The 13,436-nt window shown below is 37.0% G+C and overlaps 1 protein-coding gene across 4 annotated transcripts in view; it reads right to left on the reverse strand.

Annotated features, from left to right (window-relative positions):
* The window catches only part of hectd4 (HECT domain E3 ubiquitin protein ligase 4), a 95,150-nt gene that overhangs the window by 13,843 nt on the left and 67,871 nt on the right, over nt 1-13,436 (reverse strand). For 2 of the 4 annotated variants that reach the window (XM_079865509.1, XM_079865510.1), the window contains exons 57-70: nt 13,155-13,360; nt 11,718-11,848; nt 11,305-11,510; nt 9,101-9,280; nt 7,535-8,871; nt 6,808-7,015; nt 6,458-6,681; nt 5,885-6,030; nt 5,587-5,690; nt 4,740-4,863; nt 3,806-3,996; nt 3,531-3,677; nt 1,037-1,156; nt 803-958 (exon numbers count right to left, since the gene is read on the reverse strand). In XM_079865509.1, the coding sequence (XP_079721635.1) occupies nt 803-958; nt 1,037-1,156; nt 3,531-3,677; nt 3,806-3,996; nt 4,740-4,863; nt 5,587-5,690; nt 5,885-6,030; nt 6,458-6,681; nt 6,808-7,015; nt 7,535-8,871; nt 9,101-9,280; nt 11,305-11,510; nt 11,718-11,848; nt 13,155-13,360 (3,480 nt within the window). Of the gene's footprint in view, nt 1-802; nt 959-1,036; nt 1,157-3,530; nt 3,678-3,805; nt 3,997-4,739; nt 4,867-5,586; nt 5,691-5,884; nt 6,031-6,457; nt 6,682-6,807; nt 7,016-7,534; nt 8,872-9,100; nt 9,284-11,304; nt 11,511-11,717; nt 11,849-13,154; nt 13,361-13,436 lie in introns of all 4 variants that reach the window. The other 2 variants (XM_079865508.1, XM_079865507.1) reach the window with 2 other exon arrangements.

Here is a 13,436-nt window from a genome sequence, read left to right on the forward strand (position 1 = left end):
TAAACTTTTGTTTTCATAAATGGAAAAAAAGCTGAAATAGAATAAAATATAAATATTACATGAAAAACTGAAACGAGTTAAGCTTGAGTTGAAGTACTAAAATTATGATTATAAACTAAAACAATAATTTAAATAAAGCTGAAATAAAAATAATATTAGATAAAACTTAAACTTGAATGAAAAATGTACCTTTGCAACTAACTGAAATAAAATAAGTTAAATTACTAAAACTACAACTGAATTAAAATAAAGAAAAATATGTTCTGAATTAAAAAAATAAAAGCAATAAATCACATAATATTATGAAAATAAAAAGGTAATTTAAGATATTAATAAATACTATAATATTATATAAATAATACTGAAATAAAATAAGTTTAAGTATTAAATTATGATTATAAACTAAAACAATAATGGAAATAACGCTGAAATAAAATAAAATATCAGATGAAAAACTTCAACTTAAATGAAAAATTTAAAAGTTGCCTTTTCAACTAACTGAAATAAGTTAAATTACTAAAACTACAACTGAATTAAAATAAAGACAAATAGAAATATATATATATATAAAAAAAGAAAATTACAAAATCACATAACATTTTGAAAATAAAAAGGTAATTTAAGATATTAATAAATACTATAATAGTATATACATACTAAGACTCTCCAACACTAGTTATGCTCATGTAAGAAGCAAACAAACAAAAAACAGCATGACTGTACATCACTCAAGGAAGATTTGTTATGTTGGGACAGTGATTCGGATTTAGTGTTTTGCATGAAAGCAGTCTGTAACACTGACTGGTGCCATGGACCTCCTCCCCAGTGAAGCGGATGTTGAAAGCATAGGTGGGGTCTCCTCCACTGGCTATCCGGACACACAGCTGAGACGACGGGACACATGACAGCTGGCGTGCAGCCTGGCAGAAGTAGGTGTTCTCTGCTGCGCGCATCTCACCTGTAATACACAGGTGTAAGTGTGAAGAACTGATAGCACAAACTATCTTCTGTGTGAGTGATGCTTCATTCAGTTTACCTCCCACTATCTCCAGTGGATCGAGTGTGATCTCAGGGGCAGCGTGGTCCGCAGTCCGCTGTACTGTTGCATTCAGCACCCGGTTCATAACAGTCACTTTGGTGTCGTAAAAAATCAGGCCTACAAATGAAATAAAGTGAAAAAAAAGAAGCCTTGGGAAAAAGAAGTGCGCTCAATCGTTTTGAATGTGCAATTGCAGTGACCCCTGGAGTCGTTTGGATTACTTTTATGATGGATGGATGCAGATGATGTCTTTTTGGAGCTTCAAAATCACTATTCACTCCCATTATAAAGCTTGGAAGGATATTTTTTTTTAATATAACTCTGATTGTGTTTGGTTGAAAGAAGAAAGTCACATACACCTAGGATGGCTTGAGGGTGAGTAAATTATGGGACAACGTTTGAATTTAATTTTGGGTGAACTAACCCTTTAAGTGAAAACATTACATTCATTTCACACTTAAGTATATTATTTCTGCAATAAGTACTCTTTTTTTAAAAGCAAGCTAAAAGCGTGCTTTTTCACAAGGGAACATATAAAATATGTCAATTTCAGTACTGTGTTGGTAACAGCACAGCGATAGGATCATATGGTAATACCATGTTATGACTGCACGATATATGGTTTTGGCATTGACATTGTGAAGTGCGCATCCATGATAGCCACATCGCAGGATGTGCTTAACCATCATAGAGTAAAAGTTCAAAGAGTGAGAGATTAAAGCATTCAAGCGCAAGACATTGCTTAAAAGAACTCAATTCAGATCTTGCGCGCTGTTTTCTGTGCGAGCACAAAGAGCTGTGCAGACAGCATGCGAACACCGAATTCAGTTCTCTCGTCTTTTTGTGCTTGAAGACACATACACGCAAAATTATGTCAAAAGGCACATCTCAGCGAGTATCCTCATAAACAAACACAGTCACTTGTGTCTTAAGTAGGAAAGAAAGAAAGAAAGAAAGAAAGAAAGAAAGAAAGAAAGAAAGAAAGAAAGAAAGAAAGAAAGAAAGAAAGAAAGAAAGAAAGAAAAAGAAAGAAAGAAAGAAAGAAAGAAAGTGGAATCATAATAGTATCATTATATTGGATCTGTGCATTGTCTTAAAGTGACAGTAGCCTAATAAATCTACTGATGTCTATGTCATTATGTTAATCAAACAAAAACAAATTTGTAGCTTTAACAAAGATTAATGCAGTGTTATTTTACATTTCATTATTTAACTTCAGTACCTGAATACTGTTAGACTTAAAAACAAAGCACTGTTTATTTCCTTTCTATCTTTGTTCTGTTGTATTTATCTATGCATCTTGTAATTTGTTTATTTTCTATGCAGATTCACTTCCCTTCAAAGTCACCCCAATCATTCTAGAATGATTAATTCATTCCAAATAGAGCTATTCAAGTAATCTGGTGAATTTTCATATATTTGTTTTCATATTACAATATATCGCAATGTTCGGTTTCCAATATCGTGTTGCCGTAATTTGATAATATACTATGGTACTTAACACTTGACATTTATAAACATGGTTCTCCAAAGGACTTTAAAGAATACAATGGTACTAGAGCATGTAAAATGCCACACAAGGACTTCCATTAACATTTTCAAATGATGCTGTAAGACTGAAAATACTGGTTGAGGCCTGGTCTGAGACAAAAGGGCCCTGCTGGCTAATTAACATTCGACCACCTCCATACAACCTCACTTCCTCTCACAAAATACTAAGAACTCACACAAGAACATGGTTTAATGTGAATGTTTATCATTGCCTGTTATGTTTTTGGTGTCATTTGAAATGTCTCAAAGTGAGTGGTACAGATATCTCATATCCAGATAGATAAAATAAAAGGTAATAAGGTTTATAGAAGTTTAGAGAAAACCGGTTAAGCCATTTGAGGGTGGTCTCCCCCATCCCCCATGTCACCTGGTCAGGAGGTTAAAGGAAGGTGTGCTCCCTCTCTCTGGTCTCTTTTTGGCTGGACAGGAATTGAATAGGTGGTCGCTCTCCCTCTCTCTCTCTCATAGTAAATACATATTCAAATGTATTGCAAATTTAACCAACCAATACTTTGCATGAGTGAGGACAGAACACGTGATAACCTTCCCCGTGTATTGGCGAACCGGCGTTGGACCAATATATCGGGCCTTACAATGCAAACAAATTGATGAACCGATTTATTGAGCTTTATAGAAATGAATGGAACTCTTTTGCTACTGAGGTGTAAGAAAACACACGAGTTATAAGCGGGCATGACACTTCTCTACTGAAGTAGTCTTGAAGTAGGGAAACTTAAAGGCCAAATAAAAAGCACATGGAAATCATTACATGTATATTTACAATGGTGCTTCATTTCATACGGCCAAGAAAATAATAATCAATATAGTGTATTCCTCAGCCTGTTCAAAAACACAGTACTTTTTGGCACTTTTCTATTTAGGTACTAAAGAAACAATCCCATACAAAAAGGCCTGAGTGAATGTTTATGTGATGACTGACCTTTGGCCTCACACAGAAGGGTTGCTATGCTGTTTTGATAGGTTTGCGTCAGCCTTAACTCCACTAATGGCAGGAAGAAGCTCTCCAATGTGCTGTTGAGTGACTGCAGTAAAGCAAACCGCAGTCGCAAACTCTCGACTGGAACACCTGTGTGATCAGAATTACATTCGATGTATATCCGGGCTAAAAACTTGGTGACTGTATAATCTGCAATTGCATGAAAACATCTCATAATCCAAATCTAACAGCATAACATAATATGGAGATGGACTTGCCTAACAAGCATGCGACTTGGGGATCAATGGCATCCTTGGCGTCGACGTAAACTTCATGTGGATGTAGCCGGGCAGGTGTGATGGCCAGATGTCGGCAGAGACGGTTCACAAACTGGACCAACGCAAAGTCCATCTCGAAGGTCCATTTTCTACTGGCTTTTTGAGCATGACGGGAGTCGATGCATGTGCATCTAAAACAAGAAGTGTTTTTACTTTATAATGACACCACTGAGAACTTTAAAGAGTTACATTCATTATTCTAGTCATTTTAAAAGACTATTCCAAAACTCCATCCATTTATTCAGAAACTAGAACGAGTGAGACCTGCAGAAACATGTACGTAGTAGTATGGAAGCAGTTTTGAGGCGGGATTCACAAAAAACTATAAAAACATATAGTGTACAGCAGTTTGTGAATGTAAAAGGTCTGCAAAGTTTCTAATATCAAAGTCCAAGACGAATATCCTTGTCTCCCAAAAGAAAGAACCGATTCTGAACTGCTTGAAAGAGTCGTCAGTAGTTACAGTCTTACTTCCTGCATGAACCTACTTAAGTTTGTAACAAATTTGCACAATGCCAGCCTATGGTCTACATTGGCTGCCCGCAAACAATGTCTACTTTGATCCACCCTCAAACACTGTAGTTGTAGCTGAGGCCTAGAAGAGTTTGGTTTGTGTTGTCGACATGTCGAGAAGACGCTGACATGCACTTTTAAAGAATGAGGACTAAGTTGCCAGGCTCGCATTGATTTGGTAAAACAGACAGCATTGTTACTGTTTGTATCACAAGTTTGTCTATGCAAGTGCTGAGGAAGCTCCAGAGCTGAAATTCAGATATTGTTATGGACTTATCTTATCTTAAGAAATTACTTAACTACTTTCTTAAGAAAATGATCATGAATCTGGCCCATTTTTTATAAAAGAGAAGGTACAAACCTTTCAAAGTGCAGGTCATAACCGCATGCCAGGATTGCACGCCAAACACTGCGAATATCCTGCTTGGCTCTGTCTAGAGTAAACTTGTGGAAACCTTCCAGGGTCAAAAACTTCTCTTCTGGCACTACTGGGATAGAGGAAAGGTGAAATGTTAAGATACATGAGAGATAATCAAAGAGCTTAAAATATATTAAACCTTACATTTATATGAAATGAAAATAGCAGCTTTTTTTTTTACCAACTTAAGTAGGACTTAAGTACATCTTTATATGATATTTTATAGTTACCTCTCTGTTGTCTTTGAAATATGGTTAAAGTGAACTGCTGAATGTACTGGCAAACATTTACGATAAACTAAAATATGCTTTAATGTTATTTCTATTGAAACTTGTATTTCATACATTTACATATATATTTTTAATTACAAATGGTTTAATGGTGAAGTCACAATTTAGCATATTTAAAATATATTAAGTTAAATAATATTGAATAACACGCAACAGTAAAATTATAATCAATTTCAGTCCATGTGCTTTACATGTGCATTAGTATGTTAGTCAACACTTCAAAATAAGTGTACTTCTTTAAAGCATGACAAAAAATTATTAAAACATTGATTTAAAAGTGCACTTAAGTGCCTCTCTTTAAATACAATTAAGTGGCCTTTAATTTCATTAATATTATATTATCTGCAAGTACAGTTTATTAAAAATATACTTTTAAGATTTGAAGCACACTACAAGTGCACAATCAATACAATTAAGTTCAGTTCTTTTTCCTAAGGTAACCATGTACTAGATTTATGTTGTGACACAAACTCATAAACCAAGAATGTCATAGTAGTAACCTTCAAGCTTTTTGGCAGGAGACTTTTCAGGGTCTTTTTCATCAGGCTTGGTCTTCTCTGGAGATTTTGGCTTGAGGACTGTTTTTTTCTCACTTAGCACAGTTCTGGAGAAACAACATTTACCATGTTGTGAGAACCATTAAGAAGTTTAATCATAACTTTATTATGCATTTTATGGTATTTTTTACAATTTAACATTTTAAACCATTTAAATAACTTCTCTATAAAAACTGTTTAGCTTTTAGTGGTTTACTAAGTTAGCAGAAACTGGCTGGATGAGCCTAATGTTAGTACTCACCTAACACTGTTAAGCATGGACTTCTCTTTGGTCGGGGGTTTGGTGATGGGTCTTTTTGTGCTGACCACTTTGCCCTGGTGCTGCTCTTTGCCTGCCTTGCTGTGCTTGTTCTTGTTGGGCTTTACTGTGCCATATTTACGGAGAATCTGCAGACACAATTACCAAGGTTTTAATAATTTCTACTTTGGCCCAGTCAAGAATTTTGTCTGTTCAACTGTTTCCTAAAACAGATGTAATGGTATAACACAAAGGTCTGGATTACAAGTGCATGTAACAGACTTTAATTATTAATAAATATGTTTCATGTCTTCATGCATCTTAAAATTAAAATTCAGAAAGTTAACAGTACCTATATACGTGATACTATATGTGTAGATTACATTAGGATAAGTACATTTTCAGTAATCGTAATGACATGAATCAATTATCATTCAAATTTAGCAAAACGCATGTGGAAAGACTAACCATATGCATTTAGCAGACTTTATAATTATAAAAAAAAAAAACTAAATATGTTCATGATAAATTATTAATTTAATATTATTAAATGAATGACTATTCTGAGGACATCACCTGTGTGAGCTGGTCATCAAGCACCTTCTTGGGAGGACGTACGTGTGTAAAAAACACATGGAGCAGGTTGCCTGGTGTCTGAGAGTTGATCTGCTCTTTGCTGAGATAAATGTCCGATACTTTCACAGGTTTTGTTGGAATGGGGCTCAGCACCTGCTCTGCATATACGCAGCTCTTAAAGATGTCCGTTAGCACATCACGTGCCCCAGGAACCAGTTTGTCTCCTACAAGCACAAAAACTAATAAAACATCTGACAAACTTGATAAAGTTAAAGCAAAACCTTGCAAAAAGAATCACAGAATGAAAGTCTAAAATAACACACAATTCTAAGATAAAGAAAGCAACCAACCTCTGATAGATTTATCAAGGAAGTACTCTTCAAGGGCAGAACTCCCTTGAGTGTCAAATAAACTCTGATTTACACTCGAGGCGGTGAGGATCTCCTCATTGGTCATCTCCATTAGCTCCTCCTCCCTTTCAAGATTGGAAAGGCCAATGAGATCACTGCTGTTGAAAAGACTGGCCCGAATCTTCTCAACCTGGGCCCGTGCCCTTACCTGTACAACAAAAGCAAAAACAGTAACATTATTGGATATCTAATTTCTTTTTAAAAAGGCTGTAAGCAAGATTTAGCATAACACGGAAAATTAAGCATATCTCTGTCTTAAAAGTGGCCTCAGAATAGTAAGTGCACTAGAGTTGTCAAAAGTACTGAAGTCGGTACTGAAATTTTAAAAATGTGACGATACCAGCATTTCCCTCTAGCATTTTAAGCGCTGTTAAACGAATTCTTTAACACCTCTGATTGGCCACTGTGTTGACGCGCTCAACATATATGTCTCTGATTGGCCATTGTGTTGATTTTTAAATTTCAGTACCGACTTGGTACCGAAGTTGGTACTTTTTGACAACTCTAAAGTCACACAGTACACTGTGCAAATGGAACAGCCCATGAAATAAATGAATTTGAAACGAACTAATTTAACCCTAACTATGAACAATAGTAATAATGATGCTTGCAAGCAACACTCATATTATTGTTTCTGGTGTTTTATAAGAGCAAATGTCCCACCCACCTCTATGACAGCATAGCCTTTGATCGGTCGTGACACGCTGGCATGGATGTCTGGCGAGGCAACAGTGTACATGGAGCTTCCATCTGACACTGACGTTGCACCACTATCCAGCTGCTCCCCAAGGCTGCCGAGACTACCTTGACTCCCTGTGCTACAAAGAGACACATCCAGACTCTCCTGACTGGACACCGTGTGGGGATCCAGGGGTGCTTGTGGCAGGGAAGGTGCTGTTTGAGAGGTCACCAACTCTTGGTTTACCAGCAGCTCCCCAGCAGCCCTGGAGGCTCCCTGTAAAGACGCCTGGCTCGCTGAAGCTGAGGCGCTCATTGCTGGCGTTGTACTGTTGCTATTTGGGCTTCCTGCAGTGCAATCTCTCTTTGCATCTTGGGGAATACACGCTAGAGTTTCAGCTTTGGCTTTTTTAGGGTCTTCCTCCTGAACTGGAATAAAGATCTCGTCCTTGAAGAGACCACCGTGCGCATTGCAAGCCCTTCGGATTGCATTGCGAACCACGGATTCCTCCAAGTGAGCTGGGATTCCTGAGAGCACGAGCAATCGGCTGTGAGCAGTGGAGCCGACCAAGGCTTGGCAAGCATCTGCAACGGCATCTCCAGTGACGCCCAGACCTTGTGGGTCTTTGTTAGCAAGGTGGCGTAAAATCAAGAGTAATGTCAACCCACGGTGAAACCACAACATGTCTTCTGGCTTCCCTCCGGCCATGTTTAGTAAAGCATTATCACATTCTGACGGTCTTGCACCACTTCCGGAACCATGTTTCCCTGAGATGGCAGTTGCTGAAGCAACAGTGACTGCTGCCCGTTCTCGCTTTAGCTTCACTTTTTTGCGCTTCGAAAGCAAACTCGGACTTTGTGGCGTCTGGCCTGGGGATGATGACGAAGAGGACGAGGAATCACTACAGTTGGCGGTGCTCGTAGACGAAGGGGCGCCTACTACCGACGTCCCTGCACCCGTACTGAGAGGCAGAGTCACTTCAGCGACTGCCAGGCACACCTCCATCAGAGCATGGAAGTACGTTGAGAAGCGGCTCCGCTCGGCAGAGAGAGCGACTGCTCCACCGCTACCCGTTGCGGAAGTGCAGGAACCGCCGCTAACTAAACCCCAACTTTGGGTCTCATGGTCGTAAAGCTTTCGTAGTTCCGTTTGAAGAACCATAAGGACTGTTAGGCAGGGGTTGAGAAGCAGTGTAATGTGGCTGGAGAGGCCCGAAGGGGTCTTGCGCCGCTCAAAGGCATGGATCTTGCGGAGAAGCTCTGCAAGCAGGTGGAAGATCAGCTCCTTGATGCACGGAGCAAGATCAGTGGTCCACAAAAGGCCACCTAAACAAAGATAAAGCAAGTGTGACACACAAGCAGCTTTATTTTATTTTTATTTTTTTTACATAAAAAAAAAACTTTATAGCTAGGACCCATTTCTCAATCTTTTTCAAAACTCTTCACACAGCTCTCCTAACCAGCTTTCAGGTTGGCACAGCAGTAAATTTTACATTCAAAATGTCTGTAATAATATGTTTCCTGGGATCCTCAGAGCAAAATGAACATTTCTCACCCAGCAACTCCACAACCTGCATAAGCACAGAAGTGGGCACAGTGTCCAGCTCATCCTCAGAGCGGTCAATCGTTTCTCCTACAGTGTAGGTTAGCAGCTGTTCAGCAAAGGCCATAGCCAAGGGAAACTCAAGAGGCAACGAGTGCAATACCAGCACTGCACCAGGAGGGGGAGATACACCTGCTGACAGGACCAAAATATAAATTAAAGTCGGCATTAAAACGAAAATTCACCCTCTATTTTCTAAAAGTGTTTCTGATTGATCTCATCCCACGGTCACAATAGACATCGATAGATTAGACTTCTACAGACACCGCAGAGGTTGAAATATTGCGTCACACTCTGAGGAGTGTAGAAGAATAACTAGTGTGAAGAATGACTTTTTAAAAAACATTAAATATTTTGAAATTTTGGACTTACAGTATTATATCTACACCACTTTACTGCAACACTGCAATCCTGCAGATTTAAAGTTTGCATTCTTTTAATTCAGCTAAGAGGTCACGCAAGTCAGAGTTCACCAAACTTGAACTTTGGAATGCAGCGAAATTGGCATGAGCTTGCATTTGCGTGCATATTATTAGAAGTCAAAGGAATGAAAAGTGTAGTGTAACCATTCCTTTATTGTGCTTTATTGCTCCTTTATTGTGAACAATTAACAATTAATTTGTGTATGTTTTAGTTTTGAAAAAAAAAAATTTGAGCAAGCAATTTTTAATCAAAATGTCATAACTCTTCAGTGAAACGTCAAACTTCTCTCTGGTGCAAACCAATTGCAAAGATCATATAAATACAGAATATATAATTGATTATAATGTGTTTTCCAGGTATGTGGTATATAGCATCCCTTGTGAAAAATGAAATAGTTAGCATACCTTTCAAAAAGAGTACTTAATATGGAAATATTATACTTCAAAAGAATATACTTTAGTGTGCACTGAATGTAATTATTTAGACACTTAGCAGGTTAACTGCAATAAAGTGAAAATGTATTATAGTTCAATTTTATATTCAACTATAGACTGAATTTTGACCCACTGAAGTAGGACTAAAGTACTTCTTTATATGTCATTTCATAATTACTTCTATTGTCTTTGAAATATGGTTAAAATATACTGCTAAATTTACTTTAAGATTTTATGGTAAACTAAAATATACTTTAAAGCCATTTCTATTGAAACGTTTATGATATGCATTTAAGTATATTTGTAAATACATATTTGTATATATTTATGTTAAATGTAATATTGAACTAGCCTAGAAATCTAGACGCACCCTAGCGGCAGCAAAATGTATTTCGCAGCCAGGTGGGTCTAGCAACTCTCAATAGACCTTCTAGCTGCAAAAACCTAAATTGGGTCAGGCCAATCACGTCGTGTATAGAGTAGGCGGGGGCGGGCTTAACATATGACGACAGAGTTGCGACGGCTGCCACTTGAAAACAAAGAATGACGGCTGCTGATGGAGAACAACGGTCTTTCGTATCGGCTTTGGCCGCAACTCTGGAGGACTTGGAGTTAAGTTTTTCTTTGAGAAAAGAGCAAAGAACGGCACTTAAGTCATTCTTAAAAAAAGGAAGATGTGTTCGTCGTTTTGCTGGCCAGATATGGCAAAAGTTGAATCTATCAACTAAGCTCCGCTGTTGGGAAAACGCTCTGGTTGGTTGAAGCGCTGTCCTATTGCGTGCAGAGGGAATTTGAAAGACAGCCGTTTGTCCCGCCCCTCAGATTAAACCGCGTCTATGGTGAGTTTCCAGACCTAACATCTTGATGTAGGTCTGGCTTGCCAGGCTAATATTGAACGACACTACAGTTAAAATTATAATTAAGTACTTTACATGTGCTTTAGTATGTTAGTCAACACATCAAAATAAGTGTACTTCTTTAAAGGATGACAAAATGTTATTAAAACATAATGATTTAAAATTTACTTTAAAGTTAAACTTTTAATATCAAATGCACTTTATAAATGTGTACTAAGGTTAAGAGTTAAGATACACTACAAGTGCATCTTAATAGACTTAAGTACCGGTATATATATTTTTTTTCACAAGGAATACCCCAGATGCTGATTTAAGTGGCCTCTTTGCTTACTTTTGTACATTAGCAAAGACATTTTTATGTTTATTGAACATACTGAGTACAACCTTATGAGTAGCTGAAATACGAAAATGTATGAAAGAATGTAACACGTTTTTGACATGCCTAGTTTGACATGCACTTTGTCAGTGGGGATGATGATGCTGGGATACTGGTTGGCTGTGGGTGGAGGGGTGAGTCCTGTGTTAGACGGGGAGGCGTCTAGCGGGTAGCACACTGCTTCCATCAGATTCAGCTGGCCGTTTCGTCGCACCTTGTGACCAAGTCCATACACCATTACACGAGTCCAAGGGGCTTTGTATAGAGAGGAACTAAGAAAAAAATACACTCATGAGCATATAGAATATTTAACAGAAAACTGAGATTTTACTTGTTCTTTTGAAAATAAGTAGTTTTAGACTTTTACTTTGCAAAGCTCCCTGCTTAGTGCAACGAGACTAATGAAAGTAAGAGGCAAAAACAGGTAATTCAGAAATAATATTATAACTAGCTAATATTATGAATCAATATGAACTCACTCTTTGCGGCAGCTGGCTTGGCTCTCTTTGCAAGAGACGAGCACAAAGGCAGCACCGGGGAAGTTCACATCCATGCTGACCTTGGACTCAGTGATGGGAAACTCTTCCAGTGTAAATTGTTCAGGTGCACTCTGAATTTTCAGCAAACATTAAAGAATGTAACTAAAACTGTAACAACCAATACTAATTTAACATGTTTGGTTGCACTTTATTTTACAGTGTGTGTGTATTTACAGTGTACTTACCCAAGAAAGTACTGGGTAATATAAGGTAACTACATGGATTATAGATAGGTTTAGGGGGAGGTTCAGGGTTAGTACCTAGTTATTACCCAGTTATTGCAAATAATATAATAAGTAGACTACATAGTATGTACATGGGGAACAGGAATGTATAATAAAGTGCAATGTTTCTTAACACAATTAAGTACACTTCTAAGTCCACTTTGTAATAATATCAAATTAAAAGGTTATTTTAAGTTGTCCTTGTTACAGTGTAATTATACATTTAAGTACTGAGTGAAATTAATTAACAACATGTACTTACTATGGGGTTAGGGTAGGATTAGGGTTTGGTTTAGGGTTAGTTGCATGTAATTATGCGTAATTTACTGTTATTTCTACAGTAAGCACATATTATGTAAAATAAGGACACTGTAAAATACAGTGTTACCATTAAAAGTTTAACGTAAAAGTACATTTATTCCTATAGCGCTTTATCGTTTCAAAGTAGCTTCACAGTAATAAACAGGAAAATAACCAAATGTAGTAAAAATGATAAATTATGAAAATTTCATTTTTTTTTTACATTTAAAAAAAAAAATTCAATTATTATTTTTTTAAATAGGTCTATACACTTTTAATTAATTTTTATTCAGTTTTGGTGTGAGTTATTTTAATATATCAAGGTAAACAATTTTATTTTGGTTCAGTTAACCTTTATTTCATTTCACGTAACAAAAATGTATTTAATGGTTTTAGTTTTAACTACAATAACCCTGGTTCAAGAACGGTGTCGATGTTGAAAAGTTAATGTCATTATCTTATATTAAAGTACATTTTAAATCATTATATTTTAAAAATGGTCAATAACCTATATTAATTTGAATATTGGATACATTTAAATATCACAGATCATAATGGTGGATTTGCAGTGAATAACGTAATTAGCTGCCTGATTCAAAATGCATTGAGTAATTTTCTACATATCTAAATTATAGATGTCTTTCTGATCACAGAAAAGAAAATAATATTTAGAGTAAAATATAGTCATTTTCCCTTTAAAAAAGTATAAGTTCTATTTTTGTTGCAGAATTTTGTTCTCTTATTTATCTCTACTTTCTGCCTATCACTTTAATCGTATACAAATCATGGTGTTCAGAATAATACACTGCTATACTGATATAATGGGCACAAATAAGTTGTGAGGCACTAGTACCTGGAGGAAACAGCAGATCTGTTTAGTGAGTTCAAGAAGGCTGTCTTCGCCCTGGTGCAGAGCTCTGCTGATGGCCACCGTCAGCCATTCACGGATGGCCTGTGCGTTTCCCTGATAGAAGAGCTCAGTCGGAGAACAGCTCTTTCCCTGGAGCTCGTGGAGAACAGACTGAGCCAGCAGAATAGAGTTAGAACTGATTCTGCCATCTACAGAAGCCAAAGGGAAATGAACAAATACACAAGAGTTTAATGAAAAATGTTTTCCTAATATACACTCACCTAA

This window comes from Squalius cephalus (genome assembly GCF_949319135.1).
Source record: "Squalius cephalus genome assembly, chromosome: 3".
In the NCBI taxonomy this organism is placed as follows: domain Eukaryota; kingdom Metazoa; phylum Chordata; class Actinopteri; order Cypriniformes; family Leuciscidae; genus Squalius; species Squalius cephalus.